General features: G+C 40.0%; 1 protein-coding gene across 4 annotated transcripts in view; it reads left to right on the top strand.

The window, feature by feature from the left end:
* LOC101743471 (calcium-transporting ATPase type 2C member 1) overlaps positions 1–26,202 on the top strand; it is a 51,009-nt gene that overhangs the window by 16,255 nt on the left and 8,552 nt on the right. For all 4 annotated transcript variants that reach the window (XM_038013858.2, XM_038013857.2, XM_038013859.2 and 1 more), the window contains exons 3-17: positions 1,455–1,620; positions 12,210–12,366; positions 13,228–13,486; positions 14,822–15,059; positions 15,621–15,752; positions 15,862–16,028; positions 16,759–16,904; positions 17,832–18,031; positions 18,450–18,629; positions 19,318–19,415; positions 20,662–20,749; positions 21,106–21,235; positions 22,266–22,435; positions 23,533–23,696; positions 25,441–25,678. In XM_038013858.2, coding sequence (XP_037869786.1) covers positions 1,455–1,620; positions 12,210–12,366; positions 13,228–13,486; positions 14,822–15,059; positions 15,621–15,752; positions 15,862–16,028; positions 16,759–16,904; positions 17,832–18,031; positions 18,450–18,629; positions 19,318–19,415; positions 20,662–20,749; positions 21,106–21,235; positions 22,266–22,435; positions 23,533–23,696; positions 25,441–25,678 — 2,533 coding nt within the window. The remainder of the gene's footprint in view (positions 1–1,454; positions 1,621–12,209; positions 12,367–13,227; positions 13,487–14,821; positions 15,060–15,620; positions 15,753–15,861; positions 16,029–16,758; positions 16,905–17,831; positions 18,032–18,449; positions 18,630–19,317; positions 19,416–20,661; positions 20,750–21,105; positions 21,236–22,265; positions 22,436–23,532; positions 23,697–25,440; positions 25,679–26,202) is intronic.

Raw genomic sequence — 26,202 nt, 5'->3', positions numbered from 1 at the left:
TTTTATAGCTTTAGATTTGTTTTCGGTTTCGTTTTTCGTAAAGATTTTATTGAGTGTTGCCGCGTTATTATCAGTGAATTTAGATTTAATTTAATGGTGAGCTATTTTAGGATCTCTCGGAGGGAGTGCTATGTTTTTGATACACACTTACTTTTTTGCCAGGTCTTTTTAAGTGGGTTGTGATTCCGAACCGGCGGTAGACTCTGTGAAGCATTGCTCTTGCTAGGGCTAGTGTTATTAAATTCTATCCGTCCGTGCGTATTTGGAATAACCCCTTAGGCTACCAGCGAATAGTTAGGAAATAAAAAAGATGCATGATTTTTTTGATCAGAAAGGAATTTGTTTGTACGAATTCGGAATCGACAGAGGGAAATTTTCGATGAATATACACATATTTTGCAGCATCACTCGTTCACAAATTACCATATATTATATGTAGTAGCAGACGAGTTGCTTCCGTGGTACGCCTTAACGATGTGTAATTGTGATAGAGGCACAAACAGCATCGCGAACACTTAAAATGACGTTTTGCGTGTTGTTTAATCGTAGATCGTGTTCGCAGATTTTGTATAATCAAGTAGAAGATTTCATTAATCTATATATTAATACGTGAAGCAAAAACTTCGTATCCCTTTTTACGAAAATTGCGCGGACGGAGGAGTATGAAATTTTCCACACTTATAGAGAATATAGAGAAGAAGTGCACAATGCTAATTTTTTTTTTTAATAATGCATAAAAGATACATTAAATCAATAAAGAAAACATTACACACACTACATACCATGTATTTGACGCACACACGCATGGATACTATTTATTGTTAAACTTTTCTTCTTGACGTCTGTGTTCAAATTGAGAATAGATTAAATATTGTTTGTCTTTTATTATTTTAAATATTTTTTTTATAGTGTAGCCTTGGCGAAATTTGTGATTATATAAGTATATAATACAATCATAATAGTGTACAAACTTACAATTCCAATTAATTATAGTCGAATTTCGACTACTGCGGGACCTCTAGTTAAAATAATAGTCCGTCAATACTAATGTAATGTTGTTGTAAATTATAGTAAGACTTATTAGATATTCTTTTCTAAAATTAGATTTCGCAGTCAATCTTTGTTAATACGTCATCATTATTGTCCACACGTGTCTGCTACAGTACATAGGCCTCTTGCAACTTTTTACCACCGAGCCCGGTTTTAGGCTCTCTTTAATATATTTTATAATTGTTTTATTATCGCTTAGATTGGTGGACAAACTCACGGTCCACCTGGTGTTATTTAGGTTGTTACCGGAGCCCATAGATATCTACAACGTAAATGCCGCCACCCACCTTGAGATATGAATCCAAGGTCTCAGTGTAGTTAGTAATTTCGGGAGTGGTCTCCTAAAACCCAGTATATGTGTAGCGCTTTGCTTTATTTTTTGGTGACGATTCTTTCGTTTGAAGGTATCGGAGCGTTTGAGCGTCGACGTCCGCCGAGGCTTGTCATGGCGCGAAGCCAACGACCGCATGAACTTCGTTGGAGCCAACGAGTTTCAGGTGAAGGAACAAGATCCGCTCTGGAAGAAGTACATCGAGCAGTTCCAGAATCCGCTCATACTCCTGCTTCTCGGTAAGTCGAAAGTAAATCTATCTACCGGGTATTTTGGGCTTGCCAATTTTTGCAGTGTATTCGCAGGATCTTAAACATTATTTAACAATTAGTCATATTAAAACCGGACTTGTCATTTTTTCTTGATGCCCGAACCAACAAAAAACAAAAAAGGAAGAATTAATGAAATCAGATACAAAGAAATATCGCGCCATCTGTTTAAACTCTTTTATGTTGTTGTTGTAAACCTTATATCAATGTACAGACAGAATTACACTTGTAATCAAACCAAATTTCAAATGGAATAAGAGAAGAAAAGAGAAGCGACAAATAAAGTGAAAAAGAAGATTAAAACTGGCATTACCGATGTGTCGTCTCCGCCTGAAGAATACTTTAAAATGAATTCATTTTGCTACCTAGAGGGACATTCGAGTCTATGAATTATCTGTATAAATAAATATGTCACTAGCTATCAATCCTTTATTGGTTCTTAAACTGTTCATCGGATTGTAATGAAACTTGGCACAGTAGTTGTTGACACTCTAACGGAGATTTCTAACTTAGTACCACTAACATAAAATAAGTGGCGCGCAAGTAAATTCAATAATCGTAAAATCATAAAACCGGACTTCACTAGTAATACACACTAAAGTTTTCTCCTGCGTTATGATTACCAGAAATAAAAACAGGAAAAAAACGCCCAAAACCGAAATACCTTTCGAAAAGATATTGACTCCTGTCAGGATTCGTATCTGGACCCCGTAATCGGGAGCACTGATCTCAGAATCAACGCAGACCAACAGATTTTTATTACATTTCTCCAAAGTGATCCAAGCCCTCCCAAAGCCGCGACACGATAATTAAAGTACGATCGAAATTAGTATTTAACAGATCAAAATACATGAAAATTATGCTAGCCTTAGATCTCAAATATTTTTTCTTGCCAATACATCGAATTTTCGCGATCTTTTGGGGTTTTTGCGATTTACTTGAAATTGAAGGCTGGACGGCCTAGACCGCCTTAAAATTCGTATACAGCGGGTCGAAAAACATGCCCGTAGATAGGTGGTGCCCGGTGTAGAGACAATTTTTTTTTTGTGTGCCGGTGTAATGCTTCATCATCTTTGTAGTAGTGTAACCGTAGGCCACACGTTTATGCGCTAAAATGAACTGAACGATGTTAATACTGGTCCAGATATAAACATGTATACGAAAATAGAATTATTACCTTAATCGATAGGAATGTTCGTGTAGAATAACGAGAATAGGTTCCGTCGGGAATTACACTACGTGGCTCATAGTGAATTCATTGGCTTAACTATTTATGGGTATGTTGATGCTATCAACGTTTTTACAGCAGCATTTTGGCTGTGCCCCCGGTGTTGCTGGTGTTCATGACCCATAATTATGTATCATCACGTGGAAAGCATAATTTCTTTTCGACCAATAAAAAATACCGAGTTTAATTATCATAGTTTGCCACAAAACGCTTGGCTACTGAGTGTATGATGCTGAGTCGGCTAGTTGGATAAATGCCACTTGTCCTTGAAGAATGTTCGAGTTTCGTGATGAAACAACGAAATATGGTAAAACGGTGGATGTATGTAATTGGGTTATATTAAACCCTACTAATGTTGTAAATGCGAGAGCTTGTGAAGATAAAGGAATATTTCTATACTTTCACGCAAAAATCACTAGACGGATTTTGATCAAATAAAGATAGTTTATAACCTAGATTATCGCATATACTTTTTATTAATCTATTGTAAATAGTTTTCGTTCGCTTTTGGATTGAGCGTCATGAGGTCGCATGGGTAGGTACCATCACCCTGCCTATTTCTGCCGTGAAGTAGTAATGCGTTTCGGCTTGTAGGATGGGGCAGTCGTTGCCCTATAAAACTGAGTCTCCGAACTCATGCTGAAAGTCCTCTTTGTCTATTCAGGCCTATCATACGTCATCTTTCTATATTAGCAGTCTCTCGGATATCGTCTTTCGCGGAATCTATTCAAAGTCTATTAGGACTTCCCCTCCTGACATTACCGCCCACTTTCATACTCAGAACTTGCTCATCCGTCTATGCTATATAACAAAGTCCCGAATGAATGTATGCAGTCGACGGTAAAGAAAGTAAATATATAATTTTATAACTCAGACAGATTTGAATGTTTCAAATAACCCCTCCTCTCGGGCCGAAACCCGTTCCCTAATCGATTTAAACTGTTTATGGACCGGCATCTTACTAATTTTGGCTCATCATTGCGTGTCTCAACTTTATTTCGAGAAACATCTCCGCGGACAGACATCTTTAACGTTCATAGTGACGCATTCCATTAATAGTAATAGTTTTACCTATTAATAAGTTATATTTTGAGTCGTTTCTATTGTAGTCTGTAATATTCCATAATGAGTTTTTAGTTATTTATCTTAAAATATGCTTTTGATAAGTAAAAGAGATAGTGGCCACTTTCACAGGAAGCCGATCAGATATCGTAGCGCGAATGGCTTCATCACTTTAAGACATGAGGTCAAAATTTCAATTGGCTTGTATAAAGACCGTCGAAACCCTTTAAATACCGTTCTTCGTACATTTAACGGTAGTTTCAATGAAGCGTGTCAGAGGCTCGTTAGGAAATAATAAAAATACATAATTTTACGATTCTGAAGCGTGTAGTCGCCGCCTATTGATTTAAATTGAAAGAAAACACACACACACACACACACACACACACACACACACACACACAAATTGCACGTATTTTGTGGCTGTAGGAATAGAACGATGGGACTAGATATAATAAATTGTTCACTTTATCAGTAATTTAATTAAAAATTATAGTGGGATAGAAGAAAATAAAAATAATTGTAGAGTTATAATAAGCAAACTTAATTTTATTGAAACATTTACCCAACAAGTATTTTCGTGGAAATTTAATATTTAAGCGCTAAGAAAAGTGTATTATGACATTTTTTCATCTCTAACCCAACAAGAAACACATAGCGTGGCGTCACATGTGGCTAATCGTTTTGTATTAATATAATAATAATATGTCACGTGCATCGAAGTTACGCTCAGTCGAGCTTTGTAAAATTGCCAGGAAACCTTGTAAATATGAGTTGTCTTTCACTACAGCGGATCGATGACGGGAAATTTAATATAAATTGAAATAATAAAATTATATTATTAAATTAAAAAATTAAAATAATTACATTGAAGTTTTCGTGGCCTAAAGGATAAGACGTCTGGTGCCTTAGTATGTACCGATGCACCGGTGTTCGAATACCGCAGGCGGGTGCCAATTTTCCTAATGAAATACGTATTTAATAAATGTTCACGATTGACTTCCACGGTGGAGGAATAACATCGTGTAATAAAAATCAAACCCGCAAAATTATAATTTGTGTAATTATTGGTGGTAGGACGTCTTGTGAGTCCACACGGGTAGGTACCACCACCCTGCCTATTTCGCGGCTTGAGAGCTGGGGCAGCCGTTGTTACTATACTGAGACCTTAGAACTCATATCTCAAGGTGGCATTTACGTTGTAGATGTCTATGGGCTCCGGTAATCAGTTAACACAAGGAGACCGGTGTCGTATGCTAGCGGTACCGCAGAAACACGCCTCACTGAAACAGATAAGAGTAACCTCCCCTCCTACTTCTCAATGCGTTATGTCATCACTAAACGTTCTCCGTTCATACGATGCCTCTCATAAATATTATTAAAACATAAAAACGTACGGAATCAACGTGTTTTAATAACAGATGTTCGTCTCCCATGGCAATACAATGTTAACCATATTCAACAGAATAGTTTCATTGGTCAAAACTAAATTTGAACTATTCTTGACGACTTCAAAAAGTCGCGATCGTAAGATCGAATCTTAATCTTCTCTACATTACACAAATATAATGAATATATGCGATTGACACGCGGTAACATTATAAAACTATCTCGGTCCTTGAAAAGCTGAATCCTGTAGATCAGGGGTACCCAAACTTATTTGGTCTACTGCCTACCTTAAGAATAAATTCTTTTTTAGAATCCTCATTTTTTCGCTTTCTTAAAAACCACTATAGCGAGAGCTCAGTCGATGTGTAAGAGTCCTCCTAGATGAAATTACAAATCGCCTCCTAAGTCTACACAACGCCCCCTTTTTTTCTGGGTCTGTTATTGCCCCTCTTTAGGCCTGTAGTGTCCACAAGGGCGCGTTATCGCCCACTGTAGGAAAGGCTGCTGTAGATTGATCTGCTTTAGTGTCACTTTTTCGTTTCATCCAATTCTTTTTTTCCCTACCTATTCGCTGGTAGTCTAAGGGGCTATTCCAGCTACGCCCGGATGGTAAGGCGAGCACGTGGGCTCAACCTGAGAGGGATTGCTAACACTAGCCCTAGCAAGAGCAGTGCTTCGAAGAATCTACCAACGGATCGAAATCACGACTCACTGAGAAGATTCGGCCTAAGCGGATCGTGTCTATGTATTAGTTCGCTCGTCGAACACTTTGTCGTAAACGACGAGTTGGACGAGGACGGTGACCGGTGCTTGAAGAGCTTATAAGCAGCGAAAGTAGGTCCGGGGGAGCCGACAAAATTTTTTTCAGGCGACAGTGGCTTTGCGTTTTCCCCATAGCCTGTACCCGATATGATCAAGTTCCAAACCATAACTATGCTGATGAAATTTACACTGCAGCAAATCGGAACGTAATGTGAAATGTATTCGCGAATGCTTAAGGTCGACATCCCATTAATTTGGCAACTTTATAGGTATAAAGGAATTTGCTTTGTAATGTCGACACGAATGCAACTACGTCTACGTTTTTGTTACCATTAACCGGCTATTAAAAGTACCGTAATTACAGCCTCCTTTATAATCGTACCCACAACGTACAAAATAGGGTTGCGACAAGTAAATTCGCATAAAATCGAATACTTGTATAGCCGAATACTCGACAAACCATTATTGTTTCGAACTATCGATATATATAACTTTAAGATCAATTACATATTTATAAGTAATTTCTTTCATAGTTGATCGCTTAAATGCATTAGAACTAATTATAGTCTGAGATTTTAAATAATAGATGAAATGAATTTGTGGTCTAATTGCTAAGACGGCCTAATCGTGTCGAGAATGGAATTATATTTTTTAAATATTGACATTTTTTTTTATTGCCTTTTTAGGCAGACGGGCATACGGCCCACCTGATGGTGAGTGGTTACCGTCGCACATGGACTTCAGCAATGCCAGGGGCAGAGCCAAGACGCTGCCTAGACATACGATAGTAATAATAATAAGTAAAATCACACAGGTAAAAATTATAAATTTTCTTATAAACTCATTCTGAGTCGTGTTCTGAAATCGCATGAGTATGTTTCTGTTTCAATCTTACAGAGTTATGATGCTAATGTAATCGAGATTCCGACCTCACATCTCAAGATGGTTAGCGGAGTTCGTGTTGCGATGTAACCACATAAAATGATAAAAATACGAATGTACTTTACTTGAAACGTGCGTTTTAAGAATATCTTGAAGAGTTTTTTATGTTTGAGGGATTACCGGTGGCCCGGGGGCCTTTCCAGTTTCACCAGGCCAGGTGGGCGAGTAAAGGTTCAGCCAGGAGGGGTGGAATTTGCTAACAGCTGCTCGAGCGCCTCTTAAGGAGACCTAACAAATCAAGGGCAGCTGCTTCGCGAATGAATCTACCACCGGATCGGAATCGGTGGTATTAAATAGCCTAAAACATGCACTCGATAAACTTTATATCATACCTATTACTAACAAAGGAACATTATTTATCCTTACCATCTTAAATAAATTATATATATTTGTATAATGTATTATAATATAAAGTAAGTATATGTGTGTATGTTATATATATGTAGGCACACGTCAGGGATGGCTGAGCGGTAGGTTCCGTCATCGCTCGTATTCGATTGAACTCAGTTTAGTCAATAAAACTTTTCAATAATAATTATTGAAACTCAACACACACAACTTTCACAATGACAGGGTAAACCGACAGTTTCGTTGCATATACCGACAGACCGACTGACCGACTGACTGACTGACAGAGACTCACTGACTGAGACGGACGGAATTACTGTCTGACACGGAATGCCACGACTCTGTCCACGTACCGCCATTTTATACTGTGGCGTTACGGAGTCTACCCTTCATTTTGTGATATTTATCAAAACAACATTTCATCATTTAAAATAATAATCAAAACCACCGTCTTAATATTACTAAAAGTCGTTATCCACGACATATATGTATGTGTGTGTGTGTGTATGTGTGTGTGTGTATTTGTATGTATATATATTGTTTTGTATCTTGTAATATGTATATATTACTATATGTAATGTTTACTGTATGCACTAGGTTTGTGTTCCTAATTCTTCTTTCCTTTTGCGGGCCTATTGGAAGACCTTTCAGCATGAAATAAGTAGTGCCCTTGTACTCTGTATCCTTATTGACGTGTCTTTTCTAACAGCTGTGTGTACAAAATATATTAAATAAATAAATAAATAAAATAAATTAAGTGTTAACGATAAAGGATCGCATACGGAACACCGCATCTCGAAGTATCGATATTTTTTGCGCCTTGTTCGCACCTCTAGCGCAGTATACACTTTCGAATGTACATACGAAGGTACGTTGACCCGACGTACGGCCTCAAAAAAATAGCGATGTCTTATCATAGTCAGCCTTCGAAAGAATTATCTAGAACTCTATAGAACACAAAACGAAACTTGGTTAATTATTATTCGAAGGTTGTCGGTAGTGCTGTCGAGTTTTTCTTCAATTTTCTAGAATTATGTTGGCCGTGTATTGAGGCTAACAGGTAGAGCGTGCCATAATAAGTTAACTGTTTCTTTCGTCTTATTCGACATAGGATGGACACGTGTGAGATGTATAAATGAGTGAGCACCTGGTTCCAATCGTGTACAAATTTACCCATTTTTAACAAAAAAATATAAAAAAAGGCGAACCTTCAATTTACCCAGAAAAATATTGTCCTTAAATGTAGGCATAATAGTGATTCTAAAATAATAATTCTCGGAATACTGCCTTGAATACACGAACATATAGACGAGATACAATAAAAAACGAATTTCTCAAAAACTCATTATGCTAATGAGCAAATAAGGACAGATAAAATTTAATAATGAATCACGAGTATTAGTAGTAGTATCTCGCGAAAAATAAGCCCAATGCACTCTTCGGCTCTATTTATGACTTTTTTACTGGATTATTTATGGCTATTTTTTTATTATTTATGATTATTTTTGATTATTTATGGGAGCAGACCGCGGACTAAAGGATAGTGCCGACATGTACCCCAATCCTGATATCTAGAAAAAGGAAAAAATAACAAACTCATTTTTATGTTCGTGTTTCAAACTCATTTCAATGTTTATTCTCAAAGAAAAACAAACGAGTTTTATACAATTAAAATATGTAAAATACAACCATTATTTCAAGTAAAAGAATACGTTGAAAACTCTATTAATATGTATCTTTATTCGCTCCAATTAAAAACTCAACATTGTATTACATACTTGTTTGAGTATTTTATAGTTAAATAGTGTTATATTGGCAGCGCAATTTATCACTCGCCATACACTTTAATATTATGTATCTGAACCTGTTTTTAATGAGTTATATATAATTTATTGAACTTTACATTCTCGTTGAAACTTACAGGGTTTTAAGGTGAAACGCAGGTGCTGAGAAATTTCTAGAATAGGTTTTATATTTTAGGTGTTAGGAGTTCACCGGAGCCCATAGTCATGAGTCACGTCAGTGGACAAGAGCATATCTGCCGGAGACAAAGCTCGCTGATAATATTCGCATTCCTGCTTCCTTTTCCAATATTAGAGAGGCATGACGGGCCTAAGAAGGACTGATGAAAAAAATAAAAAATAAAATAGAGACGCCACGCAATAGTTGTATAAATCGAGGGGTGAAAGACTGTTTAAGCGATATTTCGCTTAATATACGATATTTATGTTTGTAATTAAAGCCTTCGTCAAACAGAACGCGTACTTAGCGCCGCGTACTTAACGTCGCGCTCTTCAAATTGACTAGATGAGTCTAACGCTCCTTGACGCAACGCATACGCCAAATCATAGTGCCTTTCGATAGCAGTGTGAAAATTTAAAAATATTAAGAAATCGAGTGATTCAGATGTGGCATTATCTAGTATTTTAATACACATTCACTCGGACGCTAAAATAAAATTTGTAAAAAATTACAACGGCGCTGGGGTTCTGTTTGACGGTATGTTACCATAGTAGTACAACACATCTCGGCGTTATAGCGCGGCGTTAGTTTAGCGCTCTGACGCGCGCTAATTACGCGTTCTGTTTGACGAAGGCTTTAGGGTTTATTTGGTATTCAACAATTCCATTTTTGTAATTGAACTTCAATTAAGCTTACTCCTTTCGAATAGCAGAATAAGTTTTTTGTTTTGAAATTTTTTCCAAAATTAAACTTTAAATGTTTCTCCTGTAAAGTTACAAAAATGTCGCTTAAACTAAATAGTATATCTTATAGTATAAAATATTTGCTCTATTCATGTCCTTGGTTACTATAAACACAAAAAAAACTAAGAGTTATTCTGCTCCAGTGAGTAGGAAACATATTTTCAAGATATTTCAATAATCTCGCATGCTATTTTAATGATAGCTGATAATTGGCCTCGGGTTCTGCTCGGCCCGGTCATTGTCAGGGTCGCAATGTAATGCACTCGGCTTTACGACTAGTTTTTGCTTGTTTTTTTTGCTATTAAATGAACTTAGCCATGTTATTCATAGTTTCCAGACCGGTTTAATGTTTTCTGTATATATATTTTTTTGTTCTTTCATTCTATTATCGAGGTAAAATAATTCAGTCAGAGAGAATTGCCTTCAATGTTAACATTAAATGATGATTAGTTACACATTATGGCTTTGTGGTATGGAATGGCGTTCATGATTCAATGATAAAATAAATAGATAAAAACAAATTCAACGTCTAGCCACTTCTGCTATGTTATCTATATATTAATACGTGAAGCAAAAACTTTGTATCCCTTTTTACGAAAATTGCGCGGACGGAGGAGTATGAAATTTTCCACACTTATAGAGAATATAGAGAAGAAGTGCACAATGCTAATATTTTTTTTAAATAATGCATAAAAGATACATTAAATCTATAAAGAAAACATTACACACACTACATACCATGTATTTGACGCACACACGCATGCATACTATTTATTGTCAAACTTTTGTTCTCGACGTCTGTGGTCAAATTGAGAATAGATTAAATATTGTTTGTCTTTATTAATATTTTTTATAGTGTAGCCTTGGCGAAATTTGTGATTATAGAAGTATGAAATATAATCATAATAGTGTACAAACTTATTATACAACTAGCGACCCGCCCTCGCTTCGCTTCGGAAACATTAAAACACACATGAAACCAAAAAAAATAAAATAAAAAAAATTTAAAAAAAGTAGCCTATGTTCATAAGGGACAATGTCGGCTTCTAATGGAAAAAGAATTTTTCAAATCGGTCCAGTAGTTTCGGAGCCTATTCGAAACAAACAAACAAACAAATCTTTCCTCTTTATAATATTTATTATATATTATACAATTCCAATTAATTATAGTCGAATTTCGACTACTGCGGGACCTCTAGTGTTAGCAAATGCATACCCAGTATTTTATCTTCAGGATACGTACGATTCGAATGTTCAAAGCATTTAAGGGTTCCGCTTCGGAATAGCTGGATTACAATATCATCGAAACTTGATCGATCATATTACTGGTGGTAGGACCTCTTGTGAGTCCGCGAGGGTAGGTACCACCACCCTGCCTATTTCTGCCGTGAAGCAGTAATGCGTTTCGGTTTGAAGGGTGGGGCAGCCGCTGTATCTATACTTGAGAACTTAGAACTTCTACTCAAGGTGGGTGGCGCATTTACGTCGTAGATGTCTGGGCTTCAGTGACCACTTCACACCAGGTGGGCTGTGAGATCGTCCACTCCTCTAAGCAATAAAAAAAATATTGAATGTCAAGTTTCATGGTTATTATTATTATTATCCATTTAACATCACTGGGCCGTGTGTTTGTCGATCCATTTTGAGCAACAACAAGATAAGCTATTTGGGAACAGTTGAATACTGCTTTAGGGTACGTCTGCAAATGGAAAATCTTTCATCTAGCACTTGTGTTTGCTTGGTATATCAGATAAATGTTTGATCGATTCGGAGCTACCGATACAAGGAAATTTTAAAACTATTGCGGTTTTAGTTCCGAAATTTAGTGCAAAGTATTTTTGACGTGACAATGTCTTATAATTCGATGGAGCCCGCTGCACGCACGAAGAAACATGACTCATGCGGCGTTACCTCGCTCTGAGGCGTACATGTTTTCGTCAAGTATGAAAGAAAGTATCAAAGTCAGTGAAAAGTGAATGTGGCGTCAATTGTTTATAGCAACGATAATTGCGATAATTGAAAAAAAATGAAACCATTCCATCAGTATTTTCTTATGACGTTGTCACGTTCAACTATCCTCAGTAAACCGACTTTACAGACAACCGATTTTTTGTCTTCCCCAGGATCGGCGGTGGTGAGCGTTTGCATGCGCCAGTTCGACGACGCGATATCTATCACGGTCGCCATCATCATCGTGGTGACCGTCGCCTTCGTCCAGGAGTACCGCTCGGAGAAGTCGCTCGAGGAACTCAATAAACTTGTGCCTCCGTCATGCAATTGGTGAGTGTATGGTCTTGTATGTTGATTTTGATTTCGAAGGAGTATGAATATGTATGAAAATAAAATAAAAACAAGTCCCCATGTTGTATTTCTTTTTAGAAGCCGTGGCAGGTTGAAATTTTCACTTTTAATAATAATGTTCAAATTCAAATTATAATAAATTATTTTGATATTGATTGTAATAAAAATTTAAAAAAAAAATTGATTAGATACCGATCGAGTGATTTCATGTATATTTATGTTTGTTTTTCTGTGTTTGCGGTCGACCTTAGCGTGGTTTGGAAAAGTGTTGTAATATAGGTAATCGCTAGAACAGACCACTTTTTGATTATGGCTATAACATATCGCACCTTTAAAATTGAAATTGCTTATCTAAAATTTTTAAGACAATGTGTTTTATATTTCGAACGATTTATAAACTTGCATTCTATAAGTTTCTTCCTTGTCGAACTCGACGAGCGAACTAACCCATAAACACATCCCACTGAGTTTCTCGCCGGATCTTCTCAATGGGTCGTGGTTCCGATCCGGTGGTAGATTCTGCGAAGCACTGCTCTTGCTAGGGCTAGTGTTCGAAAATTCTCTCAGGTTGAGCCCGTGAGCTTCACCTACCCCCGTCCGCGCGTAGCTGGAATAGCCTCTTAGGCGATCAGCGAATAGGTAGGGAAAAAAATCAGTTTCTAAAATGAGCTTACCTCTTTTAGTCTGGAAAGGACAAATGTACTCTTTCCCTCTGTTTTAAATCAAGCGAACAAAGTATTAAAAACGAAAAATAAAAGCAACTCCAAACGAAAAAATAAGAATTTTCGATTAAACCACTTCAATTTTAAAGGTGCGATCTCATAAAATAATAACACACAGCCTTCGAGAGGGAAGTCTCGAGCACTTCCTCGCCCGCAACCTGGTCCCAGGCGACATCGTCCACCTGAACGTCGGGGACAGGGTGCCGGCCGACCTGCGGCTCTTCGACTCCACGGACCTGGCCATCGACGAGTCATCGTTCACCGGGGAAACAGAACCCGCCGTCAAGAACATCGTGCCAAACAAAGCGGCCGCCGGCAGGGTCAACAAGGATAACATAGCCTTCATGGGAACACTGGTTAGATGCGGAAATGCTAAGGTGAGTTCGTGTAATAAAACGCTTCAATATTTTGTTAAAGCAATCGTTTTTCTACAGTCTAGGGAAAGAAGACCGATGCTCTAGAGATGTGGTGCTGGAGACGGATGCTTGGTATTTTATAGACCGAATTTCGCACCAATATCTTCATTCTTTAAGAACTCGGCATTAAGCAGCGTCTTTCGGCGCTCGTGCATAGGCGGATATTATCATTTTTTGGATATCGCCCGGCGAGGAAATTACTCCATAGACCACCTTGTCGTTAAGGGCAATGTAGAAGGCTCCAGACCACGTGGAAGCTTGCCCATACGATGGAGCGAGCAAGTCAAGTCGGCAGTTGGCGGTTGTTTGCATTAGTGTACCACTCCGCAAACCGGGAGAAGTGGCTATTACTCGTGATGGGTATAATATCTGTCCACAGCAATGATACTACCTGACGACCACGATCGCTCTGACAAAAGTGATACAACAAAGAAATAAATCATTTAACTTTTGTGCGTGCTGTTTCGCGTTATACTCATATTTTTAATTTTAAGCTCTTTTGAGGGTATGTCGATAAATCCCCCCTACCTTAACCAAGGAACCACTTATACCAGCTAAGGTTAGGGCCACGTAACTAATGCTGTTTGAATTAGTCTGTTGCGAAACGATTGTGGTTGATTGTACAAGTGCTTGGAATCCTCAATGTGCTATTGATTAGACCGCAACGAGTAGCTGTATTGACCTAGAAATCTATATACATATATATAAGAGAATGTATATGTGTGTGTGTGTGTGTGTGCAGGTTCACCTAAAACTCGAAATCCGTTAGCCCAACTAATATGAAACTTTTGCACACATGTAAAGGGCGACATGAGCGCTCCGACGACATATGAAGTTAGTAGTAAATAGTAGATAGGTAGCGCCGGTGGCAATAATTTTTATGTTTTAAAACCGTTTGGTCGAATTGATGTGAAATCTATATATATATGTGTCTAAATCTATCTACTGTGTGTGTATGTGCACCTAAAAATCTTAAAAAAGCTTACAGAATCGTCTTGTGGCTTTTATGTTTGAAATAAAATAAAAATGCGTTTGGTTGCGGGCGCAGACAATAATTTAATTATAAATCTAGTTTCATCAACATGGAACATATAAAAATATTGACTTATTAATTCAAATATTTTTTTTTGTTTTCGAATGCTTTACGCTTTTTTCGACTTTATAATAATGATACCTAATAAAAATACGAGATTAAACAGTAAAAGTGGTTTTAATTATGCCCACCATTTGCGAAAATTGAATAAAATACATTAATACATAAAACAGTAAGCTAAGGCAAGAAATTATCCGCGACAGGGCATTGTGGTCAGCACGGGAGAACGTTCAGAGTTCGGTGACATTTTCCGCATGATGCAAGCCGAAGAAGCCCCGAAGACCCCGCTCCAGAAGTCCATGGATACCCTCGGGGGCCAGCTCTCGATGTACTCCTTCTGCATCATCGGCTTTATCATGATCACGGGGTGGCTCCAAGGAAAAGCCCTGCAGGAGATGTTCACTATCGGCGTCAGTCTCGCCGTTGCTGCCATACCCGAAGGTAATTTGCCAACGACCGTATTAAATTTTGAGGGTAGTTATCATGAAAATCCGTATATTTCAAATTACTTAAAGCGCGCATCTTAAATTGGTATGGGCAAACCTTAAGCACCGGTCGCCGAAACCGGCGACGAAGGGCTCGACGAGTAAATTAACCCATAGACGCAGCCCACTGAGTTTCTCGCCGGATCTTCTCAGTGGGTCGCGTTTCCGATCCGGCGGTAGATTCTGCGAAGCACTGCTCTTGCTAGGGCCAGTGTTAGCAAAACTCTTGGTTTGAGCCCCGTGAGCTCACCTACACGTCAAGGAGAAGCTGAAATTGTCTCTCAAGGCTATCAGCATAGGTAGGTAAAAAAAAGGTATGGGCAATTGTAATGTACCTAGGTAAGGTAGCCTAGTATCGACCGGAATACCGCATTTCGTTGTGGAACATGACGTTGAAGACATATTTGGACAATAATGTTCGCATAAAAATAGATACTAGCTCCCGACTAGATCAGGGCCTACCAGTACTGCACCTGATGTAAGATCCGACTCTAATCTTGCCAAATTCATGATCCAGGTCTGCCAATAGTCGTGACTGTGACCCTGGCCCTCGGAGTCATGAGAATGGCGAAACGTAACGCCATAGTGAAGAAGCTGCCCACCGTTGAGACTTTGGGATGCGTTAATGTCATCTGCAGTGACAAGACGGGTGAGTGAATCATTTACGACAGGGTTACGATGGAAGATTATCTTGGACCACTGACTGAGGTCGCTGACCTTACGAACAAATGCTATAGAACCCGAATTGTTTTCTGCAGGAACGTTGACGAAGAATGAAATGACAGTGACGACAATAGCGACATCCGGCGGCCACATCGCCGAAGTGACCGGAACGGGATACAACGGGCGCGGCGACATACAACTGCGAGCCTACAAGGGCAGAGATCTGGACGTGGCCAGGATGGGTGTCACCAGCATGTTGGAGGTGAGGGACTTATTATTTTAATCGTGTCAATAGTTGTTTATCATGTTTCAGGAATATCTAACATTACTAGCGATAGAGCGTCTTGTGCACCGCGCATGGCTAGACACCGCAATGGGAGTTTATATTGGACATTTATACTGGTATCTATACTGTGTATTTATTCCGGTATCTATTCTGGGTATTTATACCGGTATCTATTCTGGGTATTTATACCGGTATCTATACTGGGAGTTTATACCGGTATCTATACTGGGTATTTATATCGGTATTCATACTGAGTATTTATACCGATATCTATACCGGATCCTGGTAGAAACTTTGCATCGGGCTTTTAGCTCATTCTTCTTCTTCTCAATCGTGTCACTCTTGACAGAGTGGTCGTGATCGTCATGTAGTGTTAGAAGGGGTAAACTTGATGCGTTTCACGATGTCCCGCCATCTCCCCCTGCTCGAGGCCACTCTACTGCACTCATTTATGGGACCTCCCACTGCAGTTTTAATATGGTCGGTCCACCGCATTGGTGTCCTTCCGCGCAGTCTTGTACCATCAACCCTTCCCTGTACAACGAGGCGTTCTATGGACCGGCCATCTCGTCGCGAAACGTGTCCGAAGAAATCCACCTTAGCTCATTCACCGAATTGAAATCCACGTAATTCTTAAGGTCCAATTAGGCCCAGCAGGTTCGTTAAATTGTCCGGTCATTAATGTAACGCAAACATTTGTCGACAGGTGGCGGTACTGTGCAACAACGCGCACATCCGCGATGAGACGCTGTACGGGCAGCCCACGGAGGGCGCGCTCGTCGCCTGCGCCATGAAGCACGGCCTACGCGACCTCCGGGAACAGTACACCAGGCTGCACGAGATACCCTTCAGGTGCGTTAGGCTCACGGGTGCTCAGGCGTCAGAGCTCCCAACCGGGCATCGGCTTTGATGAAAAAGGGGGTGATTGGATAGGAAGGATATGCTCTCTCTTTCTTACAAATAGCTAGTAGAAATTTGTACTGACTGAAATACTGCTATGCTTCAAATAAATGTTAGTGTGTCACAGGCCGTCTTGGGTATCACTTGTCCCCATGCGCATTTTTTTCATGGGCGACGGCAACCACTCACCATCAGGTGGGCCGTATGCTCGTCTGTCTGCGCTCTGGCAATAAAAAAATATATGCGCGCTAACACAACATTGCCGACCAGGATGTGACGAATAGTAACTGCACGTCTTGAACTGTTAAGCCGCTTTCAGACTACGCTATAATATAATAATCTATAGCTCATAGCACAACAATATCGCGCGTCATACATTGTTATAAATATGTTCACTCTGTACCGTACTATAATAATATTATTGGCTAAGTATACGCTGCTATACTATATGGCACTATAGTATAGCGTAGTCTGAAAGCAGATTTAAGGGAGGAAATGTTATGCTTGAAATAAATGTTAGTGTGTGTGTCACTGGCCGTCTTGAGTATCACTTGACCCCATACGCGCTAATGGTGGTAGGACCTCTTGTTAGTCCGCACGGGTAGGTACCACCGCCCTGCCTATTTCTGCCGTGAAGCAGTAATGCGTTTCGGTTTGTAGGGTTGGGCAGCCGTTGTAACTATACTGAAATCTTAGAACTTATATCTCAAGGTGGGTGGCGCATTTACGTTGTAGATTTCCATGGGTTCCAGTAATCACTTAACACCAGGTGGGCTGTGAGCTCGTCCACTCATCTAAGCAATAAAAAAAAAAGTAACCCAACTAATACCATCTAAGTCTGATAATGGAAATCAACCGTTGTTTTCTTTCGATTGGCAGCTCAGAAACGAAGATGATGGTCGTGAAATGCGCCCCGAAGTTCTCCGACGGCGGCAAAGAGGAGTTGTTCGTGAAGGGGGCCGTCGAGAAGGTCCTGCCGCTGTGCACGCAGTACATCGACAGCGCCGGCAACTACGCGCCGCTCACGAACGAGAAGCAGAACGAAATATTAGCCGAGGTGTACAACATCGGACGAATGGGTGAGCTCAGGTTTTTTTTTTGTTTTTAATATTATATTATAAACGCATTATAACGCGCGTACCACGCGCATGCGTTCGAGTGCCACGCGTTCACTCTCGCTCTGTCTCTTTCTATTCCCCTTCCCCAGGAGCGTTAAATGTTTAACGCAATGTTGGAAGTCGCATTAGAAGTTTCACTTCAAAAAACTTCTTCAGCGATTTGAATGGAGTAAACTTAATTGACGTTCAATTAAAAAACATCGATCTGTTAATGATAATACCAAATAAAATGGATCTTTAATTACAAGGATAAATTTCGCCTAAACTAAATACCCTTTCACGGCTCGTTATTTAATTTTGTGGTCCTGTTTAACTAGTTAAGAAATAAGGTCGTAAGTTGACGGTTCTATTCAAGCTATTCTAATTTATATGTTAATAGGTTTAAGAACGATAGCTCTGTGCCGCGGCGCGAGCCTGGAGCGGCTGGTGTACGCGGGCGCTTGCGGCGTGTGCGACCCGCCGCGCCCCGGCGTGCGCGCCGCCGTGAGCACGCTGCGCCGCGCCGCCGTCGACGTCAAGATGGTGACCGGCGACGCGCGCCCCACGGCGCTCGCTGTCGGTACGCGCCTCTACAAGATTGCTTTTACTTTTACTGCTCATCCGTACAAATAAATAAAATTGAAGTGTCCGTTTGTAATATTAAAGTAACCGCTTTTTACTACATGCATATACGGTACATTTTAGTCTGTACAATTTTTGTCTGTCTGTCTGTTTGTTCCGGTTAATCTCTGGAATCACTGGCCCGATTTTGACGCGACTTTCACTGGCAGATATTTGATGTAACTTATGCTACTTCTATTTTAAAAAATAGCCAAAATTAATATAAAATATAGTATTTTTTTTGTCAAATTCCACGCGAAGGAAATCGCGTGTACAGCTAGTTCTCTCTAAGAACAAATGACACGCGACTTCCACGGTTAATAATATAAACGCGTGAAATTTAAAGTTCGAGTTTCATTGCGCGTTCACAGCGTGTAATGTATCCAGGTACAATCGCCGCTCGGGCCTCCACTCCTAGCTTTGCTTCCATCATCACTTTACCCGAATAGCATCAGCACTTATGATCCTTTATTAGAGAACAATCCCTTCCTATCCAGTCAGTCCTATTCCTAAATCCACAAATCCACACGGTACGGTTGCCGTCACTGTCGTCGTAAATCTTTGTATGTCTATTTCATTATTAAAAAATATATATTAAAAGACCTTTTCTCAATTCCGTATAACAAACAGAACGCAATATGTTTCAGCACAAATGGTCGGCTTGGACGTCCTGCACTCTCAATCTCTATCCGGCGAACAACTCGACTCGATGGCCGACGAAGAACTTGACCGCATTATCGATACGGTATTTTTATTTATAATTAATTTTTAACGCGAACCAATTGCTTTAAACGTAAATTTTAATTACTTTAATATGAAATAGATAGAAAATTGATATCATTGAAAAACCGTCACAAATAAACCCAGTTATTAGCTAGCTATCTGCCGCCACTTCATTCAGAACACATTGGGTGACCATAATTTTATGATGGATTTTTGAAAACTTTGTCTTGTAAATCTTTAGCAATTTGGAAGTACTTCTGAACTTGTTGATGTCCATAGGCGATGCTGGCCACTCACCAGGTGTACTATATGCTCGTCTGTTTGCAAAGCCAAAAAAAAATTATAGTAACAAAACTTTGTTGACTTGCAAAATCACTGGATATTAAAATTTCAGATAATTATCAGATAAAAGTAAATAATTATTAATGATTAGATACATTAAGATGGACAATTATTATTACATAATTTAAAATCGCCTTGGATTGTCAGTACCTTATCTGATAATCAATTTGGTTTTCGTATCTCCGTAAAATTGTTATCGCGATGCGATTAGTTACCTATTTTTAAATTAATCGAAGGATCAGTTAATCGGTTCCAGAAAATTCACGATAATCAAATTTAATTTCGCTTAAAGTTATGCTGACAAAAAATGAAATTTCAATTTTCTTAACCAATTGATTAATTTGAATATGTTTGAGGTCACCAATATAAAACAGGCTGTGTGAATAGTCAATTTGAAAAGAAAACGTTTATTACAGTTGCAAATAGTACCAGGTAGAAAACAGTCTTAGATGAATTATTATTAATGGAGTATGGTCAGCAAAAAAAAAGAATCAATTTTCTGTATTTGTTAATATTGTTTTCTTATTATACATATTTGTTCATAACTATGATTGGCTTAATTTATAGGAGTAATCGGAGTATTATAGCTTTTTAAAAACAATCGTTAGTTAATTGATTGTTTTAGAATGGAGCCTACCAGTGAATTAGAGATATCTCTATGCTAATCAAGTGTATCAGGCTACATTTAACAGACTATTGACGCCGTGGTTAATGTTATAATTATTTTCATTAGTGAAGCAGCTACTGTGGACTTTGTTACTTACTTATTTAGTTATGACATTGCTAATGCAATTTCCGACATCAGAAACATGAATTACGACTGTATTATATGATTTAATGTTTTGTCTATTTTCCTTTAATAATTGAAATCATGAATAATAAACATTATTATTGAATCCAAATTAAATGTTATGTGAATTTTTCAGGTGAGCGTTTTCTACAGGGTGACGCCAAAGCACAAGCTTGCTATTGTGAAGTCTCTCCAGCGGCTCGGGAACATTGTCGGCATGACGGGTGATTGAAAATATATTATTTATTTATTTATGAATTTTGCACACCCTGTACTTTTTTTTGAATTTTTTAATTGCTTATATGGGTAGATGAGCTCACAGACAACATGGTGTTAAGTAGCTATTGGAGCCCATAGACATCTACGACGTAAATGCCGCCACCCACCTTGAGATATGAGTTCTAAGGTCTCAGTATAGTTACAACGGCTGCCCCACTCTTCAAGCCGAAACGCTTCACGGCAGAAATAGGCGGGGTGGTGGTACCCACCCATGCGGACTCACAAGAGGTCCTACCACCAGATTTTGTGATTTATATCGTCGTTTTCTGCGATACAACATGTTTGATGATGGCTAATGCAGGTGACGGCGTCAACGACGGCGTGGCGCTGAAGCGGGCGGACATTGGCATTGCCATGGGCAAGAACGGCACCGACGTGTGCAAGGAGGCCGCCGACATGATCCTGGTCGATGATGACTTCGCCACCATCATGTGAGCCATTCGTCAATTATTATTTATTTTTTTCAATGTGGCAATAATGGCTTCATTGCGACCCCATTGTTGCCAGTGTCGAAAAGAAAATATTCAACGATAATTATATTTAAATAAAACATATGTTAAATAAAAAATGTTATGGATCGATGAACGAAGTGAAATTGATTTAGTTGAGTTTGTAATCAATTGTGATGAAAATCAATGAAATTAGATTAGATTAAATGAAATAGTTACACTTGAATAGTGAGAATTTACTTGAGATTTAAGTGGTACTTTATTCTGTTCTCCCAACCTGGTGCACACATTCGCAGATGTTAAATCGCAATTATTACATGTTTAAACATGAAGAAACATTCACACAGCTTCGTTGCTCGCGTTTCCGTCAATTAGTGAACGTGTCACTGTCATGTCTTACCGAAGGGAATGTAGCGACGTGGATTCGGGTCGAAAAATGCTATTGCTAAATTTATACAATATTTTGCCGTTTGATTCGCGAGGCATACACGAGTATTTTATTTTATTATTTATTGCTTAGATGGGTGGACGAGCTCACGGCCCACCTGATGTTAAGTAGTTACCGGAGCCCATAGACATCTACAACGTAAATGCCGCCACCCACATTGAGACATGCGTTGTAAGGTCTCAGTATAGTTACAACGGCTGCCCCACCTTTCAAACCGAAGCGCATTACTACTTCACGGCAAAAATAGGCAGGATGGTGGTACCTACCCGTGCGATCTCACAACACCTTCTACCATCAGTATTCACTCAACTGGTTCGTTCTTGTAGCATTTTTTTATTAAATACATGTTTAGGGCTTGCTAAAAGTTGCCCGGGGGCCTCTGGTAGTTTAACAGTAGCTGTCTGAATCGTAACATGACCCGCTCATTAGATGCTACAGGTCTTGCTCAGTGAACACCTGTAAGTGGTTGCGTTGCTCGTTGCCCATGGACATCAGCATGTCTCCCACTACAAATCGATGCTCAGTTGACGGATTCCGTTCGATGACCTGCCTCTTCAATTACAGAGCCGCAATCGAAGAAGGAAAATCGATATTCTACAACATTGGAAACTTCGTGAGGTTCCAACTGTCCACCTCGATAGCGGCGTTGTCGCTCATCGCTCTGGCAACACTGATGGGCGTTCCCAACCCGCTGAACGCTATGCAGATTCTCTGGATCAATATTATAATGGACGGTGAGATACATTGTAGAATGTTGCCAAGCAATGACAAGACTTCTTTTTAGTGTTACCAAGTTTCTTAATTTTTTGGTTTTTCCAAAAAATCTGTTGTATACCTACCTATTTCTGCCGCTACGCAGCCTTGCGTTCTGGTTTGACGGGTTGGACTTCGCCCTTAACCCTCAAGACAGGTGATGGTATCCACGTCGTGATGTGTGTGAGTTCCGGAGACCAGATCAGCAGGTGGTAGATGTTAGTTACGAGTGAATGAGTATTTTATTTCATAATTGGAGACATGAGTGGATGAAGGGGATATGATAATTTTGAGAAAACGATTTGTTAATTTTGAGAAAACGGGCAAAAAACTTTTGTTACTTGTGCCGTGTAGGTCACCGGTGCCCTACGTAGCGAACTGAAGTAATTGTGTAGATTTCTGTTACTAAGGCGCTTGAACTGCCTAATTTTGCCTTCTTTTGTTTAGATTACAAACGCACAAATGCTCTTAAGCAAGATGTGTTCACACCCAAAAGGGTTAATTCTATAATGTATTATTTTATGTAAATAAGTTCAATGTTTATGTCTGCAAATTTCATCCAGTTGTGTGAACCTAATAAAAAAAAAAAAAAAAGATTAATTAAATTCAGATTAGATAAATTACAATATCTTTGGATCCGTTTTTTCCAGGGTCTACTAGATATTCCGGCGCCTTAATAACAGATATCGACATAATTACTTCAGTGCGCCACGTAGGGCCCCGGATACCTATAGTGGAGTTTTAAGGTCTAATATGGTTTATAGGCACACCAGCGACCCGTACTCGCTTCGCTTCGGAAACCGTAACTTATTATTGATTTCTCCACTCTTTAATGGATGTTATTATACATATAAACCTTCCTCTTCAATCACTCTATCTATTGAAAAAAACCGCATCAAAATCCGTTTAGTAGTTTTAAAGATTTAAGCATACATAGGGATATAGGGACAGAGAAAGCGACTTTGTTTTATACTATGTAGTGATAACACCTTCATTCAAAACTAAAAAATCTTAGAAACGGTCCTTAACCCCTTCCACTCATGTCTTGAATTATTAATAAGGTGATGTCGTGTTGCAGGTCCGCCGGCGCAGTCGCTGGGCGTGGAGCCCGTGGACCACGAGGTGGTGGGGCTGGGCCCGCGCGACACGCGGCGCCGCCTGCTGTCCCGCCCGCTGCTGCTCAACGTGCTGCTGTCCGCCGCCATCATCATCGCCGGCACGCTGTGGGTCTTCAATCGTGAGGTACGTGCTCTCTATCCTCTTCGGTCTATAAAACTCTAAAGATGCGGCGCATTTACGCTACCAGGTTTTCACTTCGAAGTACGGCGTCCTGGTGTGAGCAAAAAATACTTGCAAGTATGAAAGTATATGTGCTGAAGTCGGATGCTCAAAAAACTTGAACACTCACATGAAAATATTGCATAGGAAAATGATTCAATCTTACTAGGAATAAAAAACACAATCGGATTTGTGAATAAATAATTTAAATAAATTGAAAAATATTTTGAACTTCAAAGTACGTTTTTGTTTATACGATTTTGCCGTTTGTCAATCAAACAATCAATTTTTTCTTAACTATGCTGGTAGCCTTAGGTGAGCCTTAGGCGAGCCTACACGTCAAGAAGAACCTGAAATAGCCTCTCATGGGGGCTCACTCACGGAGCTCTAACCGGAGGTATTGCTAACACTGGCCCCAGCAAGAGCAGTGCTTCGCAGAATCTATCACCCCATCGGAAACGCGACCCACTGATAGGGAGCATAATTATTATTGCGTGAACATCTTCTTTCTGGTCGTTCCCTCAATGCTGAGGATCGTGACTGTATGTCAATCTTCTCCACTCGGTCCGGTTCTGCGCCATATGTACCGCTCCCCATATCTGGCCTCCAGTCACCTCCTTGAGTTAGTCAACCCATCTAGCTGGCGCTCTTACTCTAGCGCGCTTCCCCTCCATCTGTCCGAGAATTGTAAGTTTCTCCAGGCTGTGCAATGAGGATCGCATTATGTGCCCAAAGAAACTCCGGATCCTTTCCTGGCACATAGTCAGCAGACGCTTGGTGACCTTCAACTCTTCGAGGATGGAGACATTGGTTCTCATAGCTGTCCAAGGAATGCGTAGCAGCTTTCTCCAGCAATACATTTCAAACGCCTCAATCTTTTTGCGTTCCTTTTTCCTGAGACACCAAGTCTCCACCCCGTACAGGAAGATAGAGAAGACCAACGTACGAACCAGACGCATCTTAGTTACTCGGCGAATATTACGGTCTTTCCAGATTTTATCGAGGCTAGTCATGGCACTTTTAGCCATCCCGATACGGCGTCCGATTTCTTTCTCGCAGTTACCACGGTTAGAGATCAGCGACCCCAAGTATATAAATTCCTCCACTTTCTCATAATCCTTGAGTGCATTTGATGGACTTAAAACTTGAGCTCTGTCCACCGTCATCACTTTGCTCTTATTGCGTAAACATATTGATACCTAAAAATCTTTGATACTAACAAATACTTTCAAGTATTTTTAAAACCTGGTTTTTGACCCTGGTATTTTTCCGTACTCGTACTTTAGAAGCCCTGGTATTCAATTTTGCAAGTATGTCTCATCGCTATTACAACGACCGCCCCGCCCTTCAAACCGAAACGCATTACTGCTTCACGGCTGCTATGTAAATTCTGACGCGACTGAAACTATTCCATCGACAAATCAAATCGATTGAGGTGACTCTCGAATGACGATTAGTAATACATGCATGAGCATACGGCCCATCGACATCAGCAATACCGCGGGCCTAGCCAAAGGACTATTCACACTGCTATGTTATATTATCTATTCGGTACCGCTGCGTCTTCAGAAATATTTTTCACGATGGATCATTCGGCTTTGAAATGGGCGTCTCTCTGCAGCGCCTATAGACTGTGTAACATGCAGTAGACAGTGGCTCGACCCTATATATATGACAACCAGTCGTAAGGTTGCGTGACTCCTCGCAGATGTCGGACAACACGATCACGCCCCGGGACACGACCATGACGTTCACGTGCTTCGTGCTGTTCGACATGTTCAACGCGCTGTCGTGCCGCTCGCAGACCAAGTCCGTGTTCGAGGTGGGGCTGCTCTCCAACCGCATGTTCCTGGCCGCCGTCACGCTGAGTCTGCTGGGCCAGGCCCTGGTTATTTACTTCCCGCCGTTGCAGAGCGTGTTCCAGACGGAGGCGCTCACAGCGCACGGTGAGTACGGAACCGCCCTCCCCCCAACACCTGTCCACCCTTCCCTAGATTTAAGGAAACAAACTTCGCACATGTCCACCCTTCCCTAGATTTAGGGAAACATAAACTTCGCACCTGTCCACCCTTCCCTAGATTTAGGGAAACACAAACTTAGCACCTGTCCACCCTTCCCTAGATTTAGGGAGACACAAACTTAGCACCTGTCCACCCTTCCCTAGATTTAGGGAAACACAAACTTAGCACCTGTCCACCCTTCCCTAGATTTAGGGAAACACAAACTTAGCACCTTTCCACCCTTCCCTAGATTTAGGGAAACACAAACTTAGCACCTGTCCACCCTTCCCTAGATTTAGGGAAACACAAACTTAGCACTTGTCCACCTTTCCCTAGATTTAGAGAAACACAAACTTAGCACCTGTCCACCTTTCCCTAGATTTAGGGAAAGACAAACTTCGTTTTGTGAGTATCTAACGCCTTCACAGTTTGCGCTCGGATACGAGTCCAGGTTACCATTCAACTTTAGA

Source organism: Bombyx mori, chromosome 11, assembly GCF_030269925.1.
Source record: "Bombyx mori chromosome 11, ASM3026992v2".
Taxonomy (NCBI): Eukaryota; Metazoa; Arthropoda; class Insecta; order Lepidoptera; family Bombycidae; genus Bombyx; species Bombyx mori.
This window is presented reverse-complemented; position numbering and strand designations above follow the sequence as displayed.